Here is a 22,386-nt window from a genome sequence, read left to right on the forward strand (position 1 = left end):
TTTTTGATTTTTTTGTTTTCATACTTTTAAAATTTATTTTTACTTAAGTTGTGATCGAAATTGAACAGTGACTTTCACAAAATCGCACAGGGACAAACCCTTTTGCTTCCTTGTAAAGATTTAGAGCGCATTGCGGAGAACAAGAAATAATATTCTGAAAAAAGATTAAAAATTTGTCATCGTTTTGTATCAAGTTGGAATTTGCCTTTTTTGACGACTCCGCACACGTCAAAATTTCCTCCGACTCCACAGCCCTGGTTTATTGGCTAACTCAGAGCTAAAGGATGTTGAAAGTTACGTTTCCTATTGGACCTCTGACCCCAGTTTTAAAACTGAAATATCTTTTGAAATGAAGTTTATTTTAGCATTAGAGAAGCGAACTGTCAACCATTTTTACAAAATTGTAATGTTTTTTTTTTTTATGTTTTCGAGTTAAATTTATTACTTTCTGCTCTGAAAGAACGCGTTTTGCCTCTATGGGCTTAACTGTCGGTTAAACTTCATCTTGCGTATGATTGATTACTTTTTAAGTTTTCAGAAAACAATCGACTGTTGATATTTTTGAGTAGTTAAGATAAACGAGATTAGACCACATTGAGGTGAAAATAAGGGTAGATAGATTTGTTTACTACCATGCTCATAGGAATGCCGATCTACTTAGAACCTGTGGATGGCGAAGAGGATTCACCTTGGCTGGGCAAGCAATACATTTGGGGCCGCTCGAGTAAGTAAATTGGTTGTTTCATATCCGAAGCGTGGGGTGCATTGTGACGTTAGCTAGCAATTTTGAAGTCATAAAAATGCCGAAAGCCTGTTGTCATAAAAATGCCTGTTGTCATGACGACAGTCTATCATAGTAACTTGCATCATAATCGAAAAAATGTGATTAAAATCGTGCTACTTATGAATTAGTGCAGCTGAAATATATTTCTCTTTGTAATAAGCTTAATGCTCATTAGATCGTATGGAACGAGTTGGGTTAAAGACCAGGCCACGGTTAAAAACCATTAGAAGAGTAAACAACCTTTTGAAAGCTGTGAGCTATTCAATTCAAGGTTGTTTGTTCAAGACCAAATTTTGTAATAAGAGTGTCAACAGTGGTAACCACAGTGTGTTACTTAGAGCGAGATGATGAATGGGGAGTGGATTTTATGAGACTATTGCTTCTATGTTTATGTTATATTATCTTCAAGGAAGATAAAAGGTTACTGATTCCCTTCCTTCTAAAGTTAAGCCCCAAGGTGGTTCACTTGCACGGTGGATTTCCTAGCCAACCGAAGCATCAATAATATCTAAGATACACAAACATTGCTTTCACACTAATGGAGCTCCCAATTCAAAACCAATTTATCTCCTGTCTTAGAAAATAAAAATTTTGGAGAATATAGACATTTGTTGACGTAGCCATGAGGTTTTCGTATGTTATTTTAACATCAACAAAACATAGTAAACAATTCTAGGTATTTCAATACATTAAAAAGTACTCGCCAGCATTTGTTTTTGCTTGATAATATAATTCTAATTTCTAAGTGTTTGAAAGATTTTTTTCACCTCTTTGATGATTTGGGCTTACTAGCAATGGTTTTGCATGCAATCGCATTGCGACCACTCTATGGACCAACTCTGCAGACGTTGAATCAATGTAAAATAATGGATTTGTTGTCTGGGTTGGTTCATTCCTCACGTTACATTCTTTGTTTAAATCTCTGTGAAGGAGTTAACGAGTTTTCACAACATTTTTGTCCGATCGATGATTTCGCTCTCGTGCCCAATTGACAATGGGAACTATGAAGATTGCATTGAAGCATCTAACTCTTCACTTCAATCATATTTTAATCAAACGTATAGCGACGTATGTTCAACTTGAAGTTCATAATTTATTGGAGTATGAAAATATCAACGCCCTTCAAAATCAAAGTTTATTACAATTAATACGTATCGTCTGCATCTGAACTAGTTTTTCTGATCATGAGTTTTTGCATGGCACTCAGTTATCTCAAGCTTGGGAAGCCATGTTCTTCGGCAAACTAAGTTTTATCTTTTGTGTTAAGGTTAGTTTTGCTGTAATTTATTATCGCATTGTTTATTATTTATGCAATTGTAAGTCTGATTTAAATGTGACGTCATGATTTTGTATTATTATGTAAGAAGCGACATGTTGAAGATTTGAACTGACGTCATGTGGCGCATCAACCGGTGCGGCTGGTCACTAAATCTTAACGATGCTTTGCAAACTTTCTCTAATGGCTTACTACGCTTGTTTTGTCTTGTCACAATCAAAACTTTATTCCTTCGGTTTTGTCGCAGCTTTGATTACAGATATTTTTGTATTTAAAGCGATGGTTTGTTGCGTCATAAACCAGTTGAGGTTGGATTTGAAGGAAATTACAAATTCTTCTAATAAATAAATCCGAGGATATGCCGCTTCGATGACGTCAATAACTGTGATGGAAGACAGTCGGGAAACATGGCTTCGAGTCGCCACCAATGAAGGTGGCGATTGCGCGATAATAAAGTTACAAAAATAGTAAATCGTTTTTCCACGAACTGAATTCAAGCGTTTTACAAGCTGAATACTTTAGAATGGTTGTCAGTTGTATGCAGCAGACTTGCTGTCCCCTTCGTGATTGTCAATTGCACGTGCCTTCTATATACAGATAAGACCGTTCACCAGGCGTTTAATTATAAAATAATATTTTGAGTTTTTTTAGTGCTTTCTTGATAAAGTCAGTCGTGCTGACCGACGAAACGGCATAACTAAAGTTGGTTGTTCTCTCAACATCCTGTGAGATCCTAGCTTGCAGTTATCGGATGGCCACGAAATATTATTTCATAATTTCTTCTATATGGCACTCATCATTCTCGACTTGACATTGGAACTGCAAAAGTAGTTTGCTTCTTACGGTTTGGTTGGTCGGCTTGTTGCTTGGTAGACTTGTGTTAGTTAACACACTTGCCTTCATTTTCATTGCAATATGAAAATTGCTTCGTTGTTTACGTGGTAATGTATATTCGTTCCATGCACACAGCAGGCTACTACTGCTTTCTGTTGCCACCAAGCGGTGGAAATTTATTGCGCGTAAATCTTGATGGTGGCAGCATTTAAAAATATTATTTGAGATATTCTTTGCTTTATTTTGATCTTGACGCTCAGTTTTCTTGATTCGGTGCAAGTCTCGAGGATTTACATTTTAATTTTCGTTGCGTTCGATAAGTCTGGTGTCCAAATAGTCGATGAGCTGACATTCAACTACAAAGGTTTAATTTGAAGTTTAATTAAAAATTGTAACGATTCCTGATTTTGGAGGGGACAACTTTTTGTATCGGTGGTTTCTGCTCACGGTCTGAGGTGTGCTTACCCCTGGTCTGGATCAATTACCATATCGAGCTTAACTTTACAAGCTCGAAATAAAAATTAAGTGTTTTAGTGTTAAAATAATTGCTGATTGAAATGCGGTTTCTGTTGAATATTCTAAAGTGGTTGGTGTCTGCAATTTCTTTTTTCGTGCCACATTATTATCACGAAATAATTGCCTGAGCGGTTTGGCTTAGCAATAGAGTCCAATGTCTGCAATGCTTGGGTGGAATAACTTAACCGCTACTGCTTCATACGGAAGATGAACCCGACTACGATTGCGTGACGTGCATCATGGAGACGAATAATGAAAAACCTCATTCGTGTCTGTTGAATTCTACGGAATGGCCCGATTCGGTGAGTCCGATTCGGTGAGTCCGATTCGGTGAGAGCCTTTTTCGGTGAGAGCCTTTTTCGGTGAGAGCCCTATTCGGTGAGTTTTTTTTTTATATTATTGCGCGCCGTAGCCTAGTTATCATTGCCGTTATAGGGTTAGGGGTTAGGGGATAGGGGTTTTTGGGGTTGGGGGTTTTTGGGGTTAGGGGGTTTTTGGGGTTGTGGTTTTTTGGGGTTGGGGGTTTGGGGTTGAGGGTTTCTGGGGTTGGGGGTTTTTGGGGTTGGGGTTTTTTGGGGGTTGGGGTTTGCGGTTTTGGGGTTAGGGGGTTTTGGGGGTTGGGGTTTTTGGGTTTGGGGTTTTTGGGGGTTTGGGGGGTTTTTTGGGGTTTTTGAGGTTTTGGGGTTTTTGGGGGTTTGCGGTTTTGGGGTTTTTGGGTTTGGGGGTTTTGGGTTTTTTTGGGGGTTTGGGGTTTTGGGGTTTTTTGGGGGTTTGGGGTTTTTTTGGGGGTTTGAGTTTTTGGGTTAGGAGTTAGGGGGTTTGGGGTTAAGGGTTTTAATTAGGCTACGGTACCCGATAATTTTCAAAAAAAAATTCAAAAAAATCACCGAATAGGGCTCTCACCGAAAAAGGCTCTCACCGAAAAAGGCTCTCACCGAATCGGACTCACCGAATCGGACTCACCGAATAGTAGCAGACCCGAATTCTAAGTAGAATGTAGATATTACGTTTTGATGAGTCTTCATGATGTAGTAAATGAAGGTTTAAACTTTTTCTTGTCTTAAAGTATGTCGAGTTTAGGGAAATCTTTGTTTTGTAATGTTTGAAATGTTTTGCGTTATTCTTTCCTTGGCGGATGTGGTGCATAGGAATGTGGACATGCCAATGGTGAGGTGGACACTTCAGTGGTAGATTGTAATCACAACCTGCCGTATCCACTCGAAGTATTGATTTGCCTTCGAGCTCTTTTGTATTGTTCGTTTTCAAACTTATTCCACCAGTAATACTTCCAGTACAGCAGCACGTCTGTCTTGCATTTGTTTTACGTTATATTATGTCATATCGTGAAAAATGTTTTTAATATTTCAGCCACGGTCATCTGTGACACTTGCCATGGTCGCCTCGCCCGAGATTCACTGTTGTGCGGATCGTTTTAAATTAGTTTCATATCAGCTACAGCGAATGGTTGATGGTCTCCCTTGGCAACAACACTGTTGTGATATGAAGAGCTTAGTTTCGAGAAGTTATTATTCAATAACCGCGTTGATGAGTCGAGGATTGGCGAAGTTAAGAGAATGAGATGAGAACTGAGGAGTTGTAGTATTTTTTCATGGAGACTTGATATGTTAACAAGGGATGGTTGCTGGTGCCATTGCACGATTGTGGTTCTTTATTCTTAGTTGATTTAAAGATTTTAGCAAAAAATCGTAGAAGGCATATTAACTGTATCCAGTTTATGTTTTAGTTGTGGCTTCTCGGTGAAACTAAGGTCGTTTAGTGAAGTTTATTGTTTTGTGTGGTTGATGTGCATTAGGCTGCACAAAAGTATTGCATCTTAGTTTGACCACAGTTTGTTGTGAAATACATGCTTCATGTTGTAGAATGGTAGCTTACACTGGCTGTATGAGAGAAAATACGACATCACCTGCTTGTTGCAGTACATCTGATAATGCTCCTGTGTCAGTAAAGTGCAAAGACGTTGGCTTAGAATTTATGGAGATCAAAAGTCCAAAAAATCTTCTTGCGGAAAAGACTGAAAGACAATCGGTCCCTCCGTTAGATTTGTCCAAAGTTTCCGAGAGCTCTACTCAAGGTGTTGTTCTGTCACAATCGTTGCCAAGCAAACCTCACAATGAACGACTTGTCACCATCAGCTCGCCTGGTGACGTCATTGTCAAGCGGTTGAACATTTTCAGTAAGTTGCAAGCCAAGTCAGCTGAGATTATGTTGAGCCCAATTACCGGGCAACCGGTGCAAACGCAGAGAACAGATGACGGCGTCGGAAATAGTTCTAAAATGTGGTTTCAACCGGCCCAAACTAGAACCAGCTCTGAAGATCGTGTGTCTAATTCTCGCAGTCAGAACAGGCAGAAGGACTGTCACATGTGCAAATCGAAACACGACAAGGCTTGTGATGACGCTGACAGAGTTTTACACGAAACTGTACGACCAAGCGGCGTTGAACACAGCAACAGATATTACCGGAGGTTTCTGTTCAGTGTTCCGTCCAGCAGCAGCTTGGAATATTCTGCCACTATAAAGTCTTTATCCAGATGCAACCCAGCCACAAGGATTCAGCGTTGCATCGATTACAGCGATTCTGACGCTTCCTTGGTTGAACTAGCAAACTTGAATAAAGGGAGAAAGCCTGATGCGGCAACCAAAAACCGCCCCGTGAAAATACATCGGCCCAAACTCAATACTGAAAAAAGTGAACAGAAATCGCGCTGCAAAAAAAGTGTGGCATGTCAATCTACTACGAATCGGCTAACGGGAGATTCCAGACCGAGGTCTGACAAAAAAATCCCATCTCAAAGTTTTTCATCCCATTCGTCAGGTTCTGGTCTTTTAAAATCCCTAAAGTCAAGCCCCTACAATCAGAGATTGCTGACTAGTGACGTCATAAAGCGAGCGGTGGACATGCGACCGCGTGAGTCAACGAGGTTGTTCTCTGAACCATCGAACCTTCAAAGCTCGAAGATAGCCGAAGAGTCGCGTGTGGCGCGGCCAGGGCTTGTGCGTCGAGTGTCTTCGCTTCCAAACGACGTAAAGCCGAACCCAGCTAACCAGCGACGACGCACACAAAACAAGAAGAGTTACGTCACCGAAACATCGGCTTTGCCGTTCAAGAAACCAACCGGTGCCAAACCGACAAAGTCTTTCATCGTTCTAGATGAAACCGCGACCGAATGTCACGCCTTGAACCAACAATCCTACCTTAGAAATATTCAAGCAGCGTTTTTACAGCAAGGTCATTATAACCAAATAAGCGACGATTTTGAGATCACAAACGTCGAGGCGGAAAATGTGAGCACCATCATCAAAGGAGGTGACCTGAAGAGTGTGGACGGATGTTCACAGGACGCATCAGCAGGTTGTCAGCAGCATGGTAGCGCCTTCCCTTCCAATTCGTGTCCACAAGATGAAAAAGGCCGACTGGATGAGATTGAATACACTGGTGGTAAGGTTGTATGAAGCCGCTTGTTGAATCATTGTTTGAATGTAGAATCAATCTTTTGATGAACAACATTGTTACCCGAATACTTTTGGTTTTTGTAATTGTGGATACTCGAGAAGACGAGTATGGGCAATATTGTTCGTGTTTGTTGTTTGTGCCGTTATGACAAATCAGCAATTGCAACCAGTAGGTGCGTTTAGATTGAATACTGGATTTAAAATCTAGAAGGTTCTGAGTTGGTTGACATAAATAGGTCTCCATTTTACATTAAAGTGATGTCTAACTGCATAAAATCAACGCCTTTGCTTGCCTTGTATGTAGTGGCGATTCGATGAAAACCTGAGGGTCTTGAGCAGTATGAGTCACCTTGTGCAAGTGCTGGTATTCACACACAGCCGGAATTTTAGGGTTACGTTTCGTAAATAACATTATGAAGTGGGTATTTGAACGCACAAAAGCTTTATATGCGTTTTTAGTGCCATTAGTTTAAAGAAAATGTTTAAAACGGCATTATTGACTGCGAACATTGGCCAATGCTTTGCTCTTATGGGTCTCCTCAGTGCAGTGAAATGAGAATAGAGAGTTGTCTTGGGTTGCTTTAAAGTTTGGAATGAGATGATGATTTTCATGAATGATTGACAAGCCCAATGAGAATCAATTTCAGTTTTAATTTCGGAGTTCAGCGAAACGTAGTTTTACCGCCAAATAGAAGGTGTGATTCTTTTTAAAAAAAAGTTGAGAACGGCACTAGTTTTAGTGGAGCTACGTGTACTTACTGGTATTGTTTTATTCACTTGTTGATTAAGTTATGATCGAAATTGACAAGACGACTTTTACAAAAACTGACAAGAACAAACACTTCAAACACTTCTACTTTCTGTGAAGTTTTAGAGCGCACTACGGAGGACAAGAATCAATATTTTGAAAAAGATTGTTAGCAAAAATTTTATTTTTTTATTGTTTTTTTACCAAGGTTTTACCAAGTTAGACTTGGCCTTTTTTAACCTCTTGACACTCCGAAATCCCTCCGGCTCCACAGCCCTGATTCTGACTAATCTTTACCCGAAGTAAATGTATTAAAATTTTAGTAAGTTTGTGATAAAACTTTTTCAATTTTATTTCAGGGCATCGTATTCCAAACTACATCAATGGCGGCTACTACGACAGCGATGGGAATTACCCCCACACCAGCACCGGAAGGAATGGATTACGCTCCACGTTTCCACCGAGTCGCGCGGTGATGAGTAAACATACGGTGAGCGGCACTGACTTTGAATCAATATAAAAATGACTTATTTTGCTGTCTGGATGAAACGCTGTGTCACCTTGACTCGACTTCTACCAATAATTGCTGACGCATACCGATTTTAACGGAATGGCCCGTTTCGGCTAGTCCGATTGGGCTGATCCGATTCGGCTAGTCCGATTCGGCTATTACCCTTTTCGGCTACAGCCCGATTCGGCTAGTCCGATTTGGCTGATCCGATTCGGCTAGTTCCCTATTGGGCTACAGTCTTTAGCGGTTAGTTCCCTATTCGGCATTTTTTTGAAAATCCAACGATAATCCTTCTGTAATCCAACAAAATCCAACATCGTTTCTTTTGCATTCCGACAAATTTAGCGAAAAATGTTTGAATTATTAAATTTCTTTTATAGTTGAAATTATCGAAGCTTTAGATGAGTGGGGTTTTGACCTAACCATTGAGATCTTAAAACTAAAAAGCGAATTAAATTTATTTTTGAACTATTAATGTTTGCTCAGATGAAATTGACATGTATCATGCGTCGCCGTCTGCATGCAAACTTAGAATATATTAGAATCCTCAACTATTACAAAATTGTAAATCCAACGACGCCTTCTGTTTATTTACAGTAGAGAATTTTGTATTTTGATCTCGAAGCTTTAGATGAGTGGGGTTTAGACCTAACCACTGAGATCATAAATCATATTTATGACACCGGCATAGGCGCCGACTTTTAATTTTGCACGAATTTATTGTTACGTTGCTGCTCCGACATTTAACATTTGGCAAAAGTATTTTTGCGAACGGCAGCTTTGTCAATCCAACTGTTAATCAACTGGTCAAGTTGTAACCGTTAAGCTTCAGCTTGATAAACATTTAAAATTAGGATGTGGTTCTATCGCTGTTGCGTCATGGTAGATCACAAGTAGGTTTTTATGCGCCTGAGTGCACTACTAAACGATCGCTCCGCCTCGCAGGTGGTGGAAGGCAACGATAAGTATATTTTCACAATGCAGACCACGTTTGGAAGCATTAATGATCTTGTTTCATTGCTTGCAAATAGATCAAACAGTTGCGACAGTTGAACGCTTTTTCGGTGGCATCTTTAAGCTGAATAAAACTGGAATGTCGGGGAAAACTTTTACTGGACGACTTTTTGTAATTTTTTCTATGATGTAACAAGCAACTCCTATGTAAGACCAATAAATTCCCGCCTCACAATTTGTCACGCATTGACACGCAATATTACATTATTACTGCATGAAGTAGATAACAAAGTAGAAATTAAAGCAAGAAGGAGATGACAGTACACTCCAATTGAAATCGGAAAATACTGTAATTCAAAATGCAAAATCTTGACTAATTGAAAAAGGTTGCTTTCATTATTGGAAATTGGCAGGGGGTGTAGCTTTCCTCGAATAAAATCATGTAAACGTGTAAATTTGCAGAACGTTAAAACTGCTACTTTACTAGGTGCACTTTTTAAATAAAAACTCAAAAAGTTTCGAAAATTGCTTTTTTTTAATAAAATTTGAAAATAGATATTCATTTAGGAGGTGGAGCTATAAATCATCGAGATAATTTTATTTCCAAGTATTTTATAGCTGTCATAATTTATAGCGATATTATGAGCAGTTTAAAATTTTTCAAAAAAGATTTTTGAGGGAGGCAATGGAAAGATCGCATTTTATTGATTAATAAATCCCATTGTAAACCTAACAAATGTAACAATGACTTATGAAAAGTAACAAATAAAACGATCGCAACAACAACAAGGAAAAAACTCGTAGCCACGTGTTGCGTAATCTTCACGTAGCTTGCTTGATGTTACGCGAGTATCATGCTTGTGACAAAAACAATCATTTTCTTCGCAATACTGTATTGGTTCACCTCTTGCTTGAAGCGAAAACCAATGATCAAAAAAAGATTTAAACGTCCGTTCAAATTACATTTATTTGCAGTAAGTAATGTAACCTAAACGGGGTGGCTGCCATCATGCCATAGAGGTTATGGGGTGGCGTGGCTGGCCACCCCGTAAGTCGGCGCCAGTGGATGCATTAGACATTTGCATTTTTGTAATGATTTTCAAGCGAAACAGAAGTGTTTTGTTAGTTGTTCGAGTGTGTTATTGTTCAAAATACATGTAAAAACTTACATACGAGTTATTAATTAGAGATTAGCATAAATTTGATGCTTTAAAACAAAGTCATATATTATCATATATTTCAAAAAATAAAGTCATATTTTTCAATTTTTTAGGTAAAAAAATGGCCCTAGTAATAAGTAATAGCACAACGTCACTATCAAAGCAGTTGTAATTATTAGGGTAGGCCAGTCCGTGGTGCATTCCCAGGTCCAACGTCAATGCAGGTGAACAATGGTTGCGATTATTACAATTCAAGTACTTGACATTTCTTGGCACATTTTCTCAAATGATCAAAATATAGTCATCATAACACACATTATTACCTGATTTGTTGCCACACAAGTGTGGATGCGAGCCTTGCATTTCTCATCACGTCGGGAACAACGCCAGTATTTCTTAAGCCCGTCTGGACTATATTGAGCTAGTTGAAACATGTAGCCATCATGTAGAAAAACCTCACCTTTGCGCTGCGTACTAATCGATTCCTCTGCCATGATCAAGTAACATCAACTGAGAGTCTAACGAAGGAACTAACCAAAGGAATTTCAGGTCATGTAACACCGAAACCCAGGTTTACTCTATACTGCCACTTAGGTTTTAACTTCATCTTTTATGGCAAACGCTATTTGGCAATCTGTCTTTTTTTCGTTGACACGTTTTGGCTGAGACTTCATCTCATTAACCCCTATTGGTAATCATGAAAACTGTTATTTTCATGTAAAACACGCATTTTGAACGAACCCAGACATCAAAACTCGTCATTTTTACATTGATTCAACGTCTGCAGACGTTGAATGAATGTAAAAATGACGGATTTTGCCGTCTGGGAAAGCACTCAAAGGTAAACACTGGATAAAATGCAAGAATGCAAAAGATAACATATTGTCGAATTAAAATACAAAATCCTCTAAATAAACAGAAGACCCGGACATACATTTCTCTGTCATCATTTTTAATATAAAAATTCCTTTTGTGGTCCCTTTGTCTGAAACAAATAAAAACTGTGCTGTTGAAATTTCCGATTGTAGTTTTGGTCTCAATCTCATCAACATGATTCGGAGTGAGCTGTTTGTTACGTAATTCACAAGGCTAATTGTTCTGTGGAGTGACCATTCTGTTGCTCCGTTTTTTTTTGGTAAAGTTATGAATATGGAACGTACCATATCACTGGGGACGTAACCGGTGTCATTATATGATTTATGATCTCAGTGGTTAGGTCTTGACTCCACTCATCTAAAGCTTCGAGATCAACTATTGTGGAATAAAATACAAAATTCTCTACTGCAAATAAACAGAAGGCGTCGTTGGATTTAGAATTTTGTAATAGTTGAGGATTCTAATATATTCTAAGTTTGCATGCAGACGGCGATGCATGATACACGTCAATTTTATCTGAGCAAACATTGATAGTTCAAAAATAAATTTAATTCGTTTTTTAGTTTTAAGATCTCAATGGTTAGGTCTAAACCCCACACATCTAAAGCTTCGATGATTTCAACTATAAAAGAAGCGATATTACAACATTCTCTAAATAAACAGAAGACGTCGTTGTCCATTTTATGTGAGCAAACAGTTAAATTTAATAGTTCAAACATTTTTCGCTAAATTTCATTTCAATTTGTTTTTCTTTGTCGGAATGCAAAAGAAACGATGTTGGATTACAGAAGGATTATCGTTGGATTTTCAAAAAAATTGCCGAATAGGGAACTAACCGCTAAAGACTGTAGCCCAATAGGGAACTAGCCGAATCGGATCAGCCAAATCGGACTAGCCGAATCGGGCTGTAGCCGAAAAGGGTAATAGCCGAATCGGACTAGCCGAATCGGATCAGCCCAATCGGACTAGCCGAATAGTAGCAGACCCGATTTTAAAGACATTTATCAATAACATACACGTCTGCATTTTCATGTTTTTTTATGCTTTTATCTGTTCTTTTATATCCAGAAGCTATGAATCTGGTATTAGTTTTGTATGCTCTGGAGCTGGGTTTTTTTTTATCACTGAGACTTTTCGGTCATTTGTCCGAAATGGCTTGAAAAAATTCGGTCATTTTTTATTTATTTCGGTCATTTTTGGTCATATTTTTTTTTTCACATTTTTTGGTCATTTTCACATTTTCTGGTCACATTTTTTCGGACATTTTGCTAAAAAATCGGTCAATGACCGATAAATGACCGAAAAAAAAAACCCAGCTCTGGAAGTTTGTAATTGTTGAAGGCAAAGTAAGCCTCGGGTATCGAACGCGGCCGTCGAGTCTTTCGCGTCTTTGCACCAGTTTCCAAATATACTCACCTCATTGTGTTGGCGCGATTGGTGGTTCGTTTTTAATTGTTAAGTTCTTGAATCTCTGTCCTCACTTGATTAGTATTTGCACGGCAAGTACATGAACCACTTTAGGCGGGATTAAGAGGGAGCCCTTGTGCGTCGAGTGCCTGGTTAAACGATTTCTGTTTCAACAATCTAAAATTACGGTAAACATTTTTGTTAAGGCATTCTGATGTTATTAAATGTTTTATTGCTAAAGAAAAATGTGAGTTTTAAAGTCGTGGCTATGATTATTTTCGTGTGTGTTGGTTGACCTCAGGTTGGCCCAATCGTTGAAATATTAATTATGATCACATAACTTACTTCTGAAGATTGATTAGGAGCACTGCAGGCCACTAAAAATGCCTACAGTAAATCACATTGTTTCAACAAGGGCTGTGGAGTCGGGCAAAAGATGTACGACTCCTCAGCTTATAACTGGCCGACTCCGGTTTCAGTGTTGCCAGATTGGCGAGGGTTACCAGATTTTTTTTAATTTTTCTAGTTTTCATTTTATTTTAGATTTAATTTCTCTAAAGTTGTGATCGAAATTTAAACAGCGGCTTTCACAAAACCTGACAAGAACAAACACTTTTATTTTCTGCGACTTTCCCAATCGCTTTCGTTTATTGGTGGCGATCAAAGAAATCAAATAAATATTTCAACATTGACCGTCACGAAACGTTATTTCAAACAGCAAAATCAGTCAATTTTACATTGCAGACGTTGAATCAATGTAGATTTTAGTATCTGAGATGCTTTGTTTTTGAAGTTTTGAAGGCCCTCAATTATTCCTGATTGAGTTACTCTGACATCGAAACACGTAAACTTGCTCATTGTGCTGTCATAATGGGATTACCGTCATGATACGGCTGCATTGACACTGTCTGCTTTGTAAAGCGCTGAGGAGCAACGCATTCTGCGATGGATACAGCGCTATATAAAAACTAACATTATTATTATTATTATATTGGCATGAAATCACATCCAACGTGGTCTTTTCCTTGCTACGATTTTACTCTAACTTTTTTTATTGTTCTAGCAACAGCCAAAGGCCAAAAAGAACACAAAAGTGCGTTTATCGAATGTAGACATTCATCTTATTGGCATGCATTATTATAACGTAGATTAGCGTTTATGATGAAATGCAAACCAGGAATCATTAGTTTATCGCATGCTTTGATAAATGATTCATGATTTTATGCTGTGACTAACCTTTGCAACCAACTTATGTCAACCATCAAGTTGCACAACTTTGGTGAAGGTTCGGTTTGTGATGGCAGCCCTTGCAGATATACTGTAGTGTACATATAGCCTCCCTAGATACGCTAAGTGAATCAAATCATTGTTAATTGAAAAGTAACCTACACTACACTGTGTAGTTTGTTGCTATAAGGTGATAACAACTAGTGAGTGATAACAACTAGTAAATTAGTCTAGTGAGGGAACGGGTGTTTTGTGTTTGGGGTAGGCTGGTCCACCAGCTTTGGACGCGGGGCTAGAGCTAAGGAGATTTGGTGCCTGCATGGAAAGAATTGAACTCGAAATTTGGAACGCCGGGGCGGGCTAGGGAGGCTGACACGCCCCCCCCCCCCCCCCTTATGTGATGAGGGGTCGTCTTCCGGAAAAGGCCAGCCAGACAGAACAGCTTACACCGCAGAGAAAAAATATCCTTCGGAAAGCGTTTTCTTTTATTTTCCTGTTTCCTATCTATCGACACCTACCAATGCCTGAAACATCCTGGTCGGCTTCTTTTACGAGCGATCGAGTGAAGGAAACTGGGCTCACCTGCGTGGCGGAAGGTTGATTTTATGATTAATTTGAGATGCCTTGCAAGGTCACAAGCTAAAACTCTTACGAATCGAATACATCATTCCAAGTCCTCCGTTAATGCAAAGTTAGTGACCACATTAGGTGATCTGCAGATGAGAGACTTAGCAATGATGTGTTTTTATTACGCACATGGATACATTCTAATCGAACGCATTATAATCATTCATGTGTCACATTGTCGTACTACGTACTTGCGATATTGCTTACTTTGTGGCTGTGATGATCTTATAGAATGTACATCATTCGACTATAATTTTTTTTCCTTCAAATTGTGATTCTCATTTTCACCAATCAGTGTGCAAATGATGTTTATGTTGAGAATCACCTGAAATCAATCACAATGCTTTCAACCAATCGGTATAGTAACGCTTCTTTTTCCATCGCTTATTCGTTACTGACTGGAAGTGCCGATTCTATTCGTTCACAATTAATCTTTGTTGCGTAACTTTCAGCACCGACCCATGACGTTCGGGGCTCTCCCTAAGGGGAACAACCTCCAACCCGACAGCTCCCCCATGAAACCGAAAGTTGTTACTGTGGTCAGGGCGGGCCAGACCAGGCCCCACAAGAAGATAACCATCCTCCTCAACCGTCGAGCGGTGAGTGGAAACAGACCATTCTGTGCAGATTAAATAATGGTTTGAGATAGCAATACTTTTGTTGATCTAAGCACAAAAACTTATTACGAAGACATTGCCCAATGTTGAAATATTTCACTTTTAAATTGCGTACAGCGAGCAGTTCGTTATTTTTGTTTACTCGAAAACATTTTTCTTTAACAGTTCTCGGGCGCAGATAGATAGAATAATTGGCTTTATTGTACGACAAACGTTCCGTGTTGTCACTGGTGGTTAACTAGATGTGCGTACTTTCGTGAATGAAGCGATAATTGGATTCTGTATTCTTAGTTAGTTTGTCGTATTTAGGTGGTTGAAGATTTAGATTAAGCAAACGGGAAGGCAAGGAAGCCAATCTTCGTGACCACCTTCAGGCATGGCTTTAAGTGTCTTGCCAAAGACACAGCCACATGCTCTTGAGCGGTGTTCTGTATTCTATTCATTGGCCATTCACCATTCGTACCAATTTTACTTGTAGTGACTATAGTCATCATGGTTATCATTATCCAGGTGCAAACATACGAACAACTCGTGGCGGATATATCGGAAGCTTTAGGTCAACCCAAGTGGAAAAATGACCATATTAGGAGGTATAGTTAAATGACCTCTGACCCTGTGTGTAATTGTGACATCACCGCAGTCAATACAGTTTTTGTCGTTACTTCTGATGTAGCTTTGTTATGTTTTACCACCTTGCTTTATAACTTCTCTAGAATATACGTGACGTTGCTATTACGTCACGTATGCTGCACCCAAACGGCATTTAATTGAAACTTTCAGCAACAGTTCATAAAAAAGTACAGGCAGTTATGAACATAAATGCAAAAATATAAACTTACTCTTCCCATTGACGTTGAATCAATGTAAAAAGCGACTGATTTACTGTTTGAGCCTACGCCCCTTTCACCTCAATGTTACTTCATCTTGTTCACATCAAAAAGTGATTATTCAGCTTGTTAGCTTGCTGTTGTTCCTACTCAATTATTCACTTCGCGTTTCAGATTGTACACTTTAAAAGGTCGAGAGATCCGTTCGGTTTCCGATTTCTTCCGAGAAGATGACGTATTCATCGCTGTCGGCCGAGAGCAGCTGACCACGATGGACGTTCAAGAAGTGTTGCAAGAACTCTACCCTGACTCCCCATACACAGAGAGCCTGATTAGGCTCAACTTGCAAAAGTCCTACAAGCAACATAAACAACAACGGAGGTTACCCGAACAAACTAAAGGATCAAAATCCGACTCTGGACTCGGCGACTCTACAGAAGGGGAAAGGTTGGAACAATTTTACTGAACCATAAACAGACATAACTCAGCAACAACACTACATTTAACATTATAAAAAACATAAAGCGAACGTTTTCGGCTAGTCACACAGCCCTTTTCAAGCCTGAAAGAAAAAATACATATTAAAAGAAATGCTAAAGAATCGTGTAGTATCACAGCAAAAATATGGTCAAATCTAAACATTTGAAAAACTGTCTCGCTCACACAAAATGATAACTGAAAATTACACAGCACAACGGGTCAAGTATTTGAGAACTAAAAATTAATCAATTGTTCAGAAAAGGAATCAGGCAGAATTACGTAAGATTGACAGAAGCACAACACGAGATAGTGGCACAAACAAAGCAAATGCGAGAAGCACAAGACGTGATAATTCAATCAAAAACTGTTTAAAGATAGGAAGCTCCGCCAGCAAATAATTGCCTGTTGAGCCCTGGGTTTAAAGATTTGATGATCAATGCCTCGTGAATCTTGGTGTCAAACTCGGACAAACACTTACGAACAATTTCGAAGGACTGCAATGACGGTTTATTGTTTGAGCACGATTGGCAGTTTCTAATATGGTCTTTAATTGCACTGTTTTTTATTAAAATTAGCTAAATTCAAATGCTCTCCCACTCTCGTCACCAAATGTCGTGTGGTCATACCAATGTATGACGATCTCGCATCATGCGAGCAAGTGAACTTATAAACGACGTTTGAACATATGCGGAAAGGAGTTTTAGACTTCAACTGAAAATAATAACCAGCTTTAAATGTTTTATAAACGGAAAAAATCTTAACGTTAAACTTCAAGGCAATAAATCTGGACAAACTTGCGGCAAAACGTTTGGATTTCTTACCAACAAACGGGATTGTTAGAAAGTTTTTGAAATCAGGCTCCTCAACTAGAGACGTAGTGGAGACCGAATTCAAAAACCCCCTAAGAACCTTATTGAAAAACCAAGTCGGATAATGATTAGCACCAAAGTATGAGCGTAATTTATTAATTTCATTATTGAAACAGTCATTGTTCGAGCAACTGTCTCGAGCTCGCGAGATAAGGCACTTGATCAAAGCAGATTTGTAATTTGACGGGCAAACAGCGCTGAAATTAAGAAAAAGAAAAGTGTTTGTCGGTTTACGCCAGACCCAAGTATCAAACCCATTACCATTTATCTTAATTTCTACATCCAAAAAAGGTATAGTCTCCGTGGCTTTTTCTACAGTAAAATTTATGTTTTGATGTTGCGTATTGAGTACTTCAAGAAACTGTGAACAAGAATTATCGTTATCAAATATGGCAAAAATGTCGTCAATAAGTAAAGCTTGGGAAAGAATTGGGGAGTACTTTTAGAAAAAATCTTATTTTCGAGGTGGGCAAGAAAAAAACTGGCAAGAGTGGGACCGAGAGGCGAACCCATAGCCACTCCGTCAATTTGTTTGTACAATTTATCTTTGTATAGAAACATGCCCTCTGTGGCTGAATGCATCAATTTGATAAAAATGTCTTTATTGATGAGCGGGTGATTTGGCTGGTCTTCTGCAAATATGTAATCCGCGATAATGTTGATGGTTTCTTTTAAAGGGACGTTAGTGAATAGCGATTGTACATCAAATCTGACCATTTCTTGATTAGGAGCACATTGAAAATCTTTCAGCTTTGTCCAAAACGATTCTTTAGCATTTCTTTTAATATGTATTTTTTCTTATAGGCTTGAAAAGGGCTGTATGACTAGCCGAAAACGTTCGCTTTTTGTTTTTATAATGTTAAATGTAGTGTTGTTGCTGAGTTATGTCTGTTTATGGTTCAAAAGAGTTACCTCTCTACCCAAACTGTACAATTTTACTGATTTATATAATTTTGTTGATTAATTTTTTTTCGCTGCGATCTTACTAAGATTTTGTTTACTAACATTTTTGTACAAAAGGTATGTAGGTAGATCTTTATTGCCATCTAGTGCCTATTCTTTTTGCAGAAGATTCACTGAGCCGCAGTACAGATCACCGCGCACTGACAAAGCACGCAGCAAACAAATGGTTGATCAGAAATTCAAGGACTTGGACAGGATGAAGGCAAAGCGATGGGAGAGAGGGCGATGGGAAAAGGAAAAGGACGAATTAGACGAAGAATTGAGGTATGGTCGTGCGTTTGGACCAGTCTTACATTAATTTTACGTCTGTAATTTTTCTGATTTTGATAATTTTTCAGTCAGAAAATCTTTCATCTTTACATTGATTCAACGTCCGCAGACGTGATTCAATATAAAAAGAAACGATTTGCTGGCTGGGAGAGGAGGTTCAAGAGACTTTCACTCCTTCCTCAGAGAAGACATTAATTATATTAACCTCTGCATCTGATGGTCTCTGTTCTCTTTTTGTGACGCATCAATTGACCACTGATTGTTTATTAGACGTCGCCATGGTGATTTTGATAAGATTGAAGATGATTTCCAACAAGCTCAACTGGACACTGAGAGGAGGAATAAAGAACGTCTCCAGTGGGAGCTAGAGGAAAGGGAGAGACAAAGAAGAAGAGAACTGGAAGAAGAGGAAGAAAAACGAAGAAGGGAAGAAGATAGAAGAAGAGAAGATGAAAGAAGAAGAGAAGACGAACGGAGAAAAGAACGAGAGAGAATAAGGTAGGGACTCTAAGTTGATAATTTCTTATTTTCTTGAAAATTTTCCAACATAAATCGCGCTTTTTATATTTTGGTAGATTTGAACTTTTGATTGGTTAAGTCTCTCATCATCATGAGAGCGAAAAGGATTCATTCCAAACTAACATTTTATTTACATTGACAAACATAATGAATTTGTTTTCTTCCTCAACTGAGTAGTTTCTGTTTTCGTAACTTTTTTTATTCGTTAGTTTGACTGAGAAAACTGTTCAGTTCAGTCCTTTAGCCAGCTTATTGGTAGTTTGTTACAGAAAGAACAAGCTAGATGGCGTTAATAGGTAAGCTAAAGCACGGTGTGGGTCTTTGCTTCTTTCTTATTGGTGTTTTTTTGTTAATTCTGCATCGCAAGTTTTTATTTTGACATGAGCATTACCTCCAGACAACAAAACCTTTATTTTTACATTGATTCAATGTGTACAGACGTTGAAATCATGTATAAATGACAACTGATTTTGTTGCTGGAGTGAAGTGTTAATTTGATGTGTGGTGGTACCTTTGTCTTGGTCTGTCGCCGCCATCTGTTGATTGCAACTCACAATTATCATTATGATTATTTGATGATGATTGTCTCTTCACTTCCCAGCATGTTCAATGTCCATTGTGTCTGTCGTGACAATGGATTAGATGCGGAAAGATCCGTTCCACCTTACTACCAACACAAGAGCATGCGGTGGCTGCGCACTTGCTCGTGCAACGCCCACTTTCTAATCTTTAGTTCCACTTTTCACTTCACGACCGCTAGTCTCACTAGAAAATTCCCAATTTTGTGTTGATTGCCTCGTAAAACTTCACTTTCCACATAGTTACCTTGGCTACACCAGTTGATTGATTCTCCATTGGAATGTGATCAGTATTGGTGTGTTAATGCTGGCGCTTATGAGATAAACAGCTGCTGCCTGTCCTTTTATTTTTTCTTCATTTGTCTGTGAAAACTCACAATGGAAACTAATTGGATTGTTCTTATTTGATGTGATTTTTTTATCTTTTTTTTTGTCGTATCCAGGCTTACACCCGGTGGTTGAAGATTTAGATTAAGTGGACGGGAAGGCAAGGAAGCCAATCTTCGTGTCCACCTTCAGGCATGCCTTTAAGTGTCCTGCCAAAGACACAGCCACATGCTCTTGAGCGGTGTCGAACCGGCGCCCTTTCGATTGCCGTTCCAGCGCTCTCACCACTCGGCTATGCAGCCGACTCGGCTTATTTTAACTAAGTTGGTTTGATGAATTGTTAAAGATTCAACTGCATGTACTTTCTTGTCACGTCTTGTCTTGACATTTCTATTGCAACTTTCTTCTAACTGACTTTGGACACTAATGCTGCTGTTGGACTGTTCGAAATCTAATTGATGCTAACGTCTAAAATAACATGTTTAGCGCCTTAACTCGTCTGACTACATTTTTTTTTATCTTTTTTGTACGTTCTGATTTTATTGGGCCACTACTTGCGCATAATATATGATCGACAAATTTTAATTTCTGTGGAATAGGTGCCTTTCTATTTTTACTGGTTCTCTGCCAGCACTTTCTTCATGTCATTTACTTCCATAACGTTAGTTAAAAACTTTGTTGGTGGCTTCGTTTGTTGGTGCTTCTGTGCTGTTGTCACTTCATCAATCCATTCCATGGTAACAGAATCTCATGCTTGAAGTGATAATATCCGAAAGATAATGTCAAATTTATCATCACTTTAAAATATATCACAATCTATTTTCACTGTATTGCTGGACTAACGTTGTGAGAATTATTTTCTAACTCGAACACTGTTAAGTTTTTGTGATTAGTTCGTTGGCGCTCTGTGTCCGTTTGACACATTCCTTTCCATTGTTGCGTCACTGTTACAATCACGCTTCCAGAGGATTCTAGAGTTCCAATCTCATCCCAACCGAAACTAGTAATTTTGGGCTTTAGGGTTGCAATTGGTGCATTTGGAGGACCAGCCAGACCACCGGTGTTGAGTTGTGGATGTATGCAGCACTGTACCATCACAATGAGTTGCATTGTTTCATCATACATGTTATTATTTGTCACAGAAGAGAGAAAGAGTCAGAAGAACAACGCAGGATAAAACAACTCGAAGAACAACTGAAACTAGAGAGGTTGAAAGAAGAGAATGAGAGAAAAAAACGAATAAGAGAAGAAGAGGAAAGAAGGCGAAGAGAAGAAGAAGAACGCCAGAGAAAACAAGAACTTGAAAGAGAAAGGAAACGCCTCGAGGAAGAATGGAAAAAATTGGAAGAAGAGGTAAGTATTCATAACTTAAATTATCAGATTTTATCAAATGATTACTGATCATGGATCAGTAACAACCGATTCCACTGAATGATAAATCTTCAATATGCACTGTATACCGAAATCAACAAATTGCAACATTTTTTTTGCTGGAAAAATAGTAGCAAGAAATATTTACAGTAACTTTATTTTTTCTTTCAATTGATTTGTTTATTTTCCTGCCGAGAGTACAGTGCTGCATCTGAAATGTTGAATTTGTTTTGTTGTAGTTATTGAATAACGCTTTTCAACCCAAATACTTCTCATTCAAAAGTATTTTGAAGCTATCTTGAATGAATATCCACTAACAATGTTAGCGGCAGGCACAGAGTTTGTTTTTAGACATGTTTTCAAAATCCCTATCTGTTGAACCTCTAGTTTGCATGGGGCTCTGTATACTGGTTGGTATCATCCTTCCTTACAAAAATTAAGCTTGGAGAAGGCTGAACTAGGCGACTGCACTCTTGTTAGCATAGGCCTAGTTTGATGGAACTTTTCAATGTGATAATGTAACGATTGACGATGTGTTAGAAAAAGCGTACTCGAGAGGAAGAAGCGCGTAAACAAAGAGAAGAAAAACGTCATAGAGAAGAGCAAGAGAGGAGAAAACGAGAGCAGGAGGAAGAAGAAAGAAAAATAAAAGAAAAGGAAGAAAAAGAAAAGAAGCGGAAGAAAGAAGAAGAGGTTCGTTTGATTCGAAATACGAACTTAGGGGGTTTGTTATTTTAACATAAGATTTAAATTCTTCTAATGTGAAAATTCCAGTTTGTCGATTAAAATTAACCTAAAAGTTAAAAGTGAAATTGGCCTCTTTAGTAATAGCACGGCATGGTTGGGCAAGTTGTACACTATACTTTTATTCCCAAAACGTGGTCTCGATATCTTAGGAAGCAGCGAATCAAAAGAATCTTCAGGCCGTGAGTGAACATCTTTCTCCATCTACCTCCGCCACTTACGTCAACAATAAGGTCGATGACACCGACAAACTGCGCAGGATACAGAAGTATAAGGTAAGTTGATTGTATTTGCTCATGGCGGATTAGAAACATGCTGGATAATTCAATTAATATATGTTATAACACATAATGATATACTGCAATAATTTTATTATATCTAACTAGAGATACAACCAGGCTTCCTTTCAGCCTGGAATTCATCTGAA

General features: G+C 38.6%; 1 protein-coding gene across 6 annotated transcripts in view; it reads left to right on the forward strand.

Moving 5' to 3' along the window:
* The window catches only part of LOC145776924 (serine/threonine-protein kinase DCLK3-like), a 42,284-nt gene that overhangs the window by 12,433 nt on the left and 7,465 nt on the right, over positions 1-22,386 (forward strand). For 3 of the 6 annotated variants that reach the window (XM_082588160.1, XM_082588164.1, XM_082588165.1), the window contains 11 exons: positions 7,992-8,122; positions 13,604-13,633; positions 14,847-14,993; positions 15,522-15,601; positions 16,013-16,285; positions 18,256-18,414; positions 18,691-18,918; positions 19,209-19,235; positions 20,987-21,197; positions 21,756-21,908; positions 22,112-22,234. In XM_082588160.1, the coding sequence (XP_082444286.1) occupies positions 7,992-8,122; positions 13,604-13,633; positions 14,847-14,993; positions 15,522-15,601; positions 16,013-16,285; positions 18,256-18,414; positions 18,691-18,918; positions 19,209-19,235; positions 20,987-21,197; positions 21,756-21,908; positions 22,112-22,234 (1,562 nt within the window). Of the gene's footprint in view, positions 1-7,991; positions 8,123-12,781; positions 12,800-13,603; positions 13,634-14,846; positions 14,994-15,521; positions 15,602-16,012; positions 16,286-18,255; positions 18,415-18,690; positions 18,919-19,208; positions 19,236-20,986; positions 21,198-21,755; positions 21,909-22,111; positions 22,235-22,386 lie in introns of all 6 variants that reach the window. The other 3 variants (XM_082588161.1, XM_082588162.1, XM_082588163.1) reach the window with 3 other exon arrangements.

The sequence above is a fragment of the Aplidium turbinatum genome, chromosome 9 (genome assembly GCF_918807975.1).
Source record: "Aplidium turbinatum chromosome 9, kaAplTurb1.1, whole genome shotgun sequence".
NCBI lineage: Eukaryota > Metazoa > Chordata > Ascidiacea > Aplousobranchia > Polyclinidae > Aplidium > Aplidium turbinatum.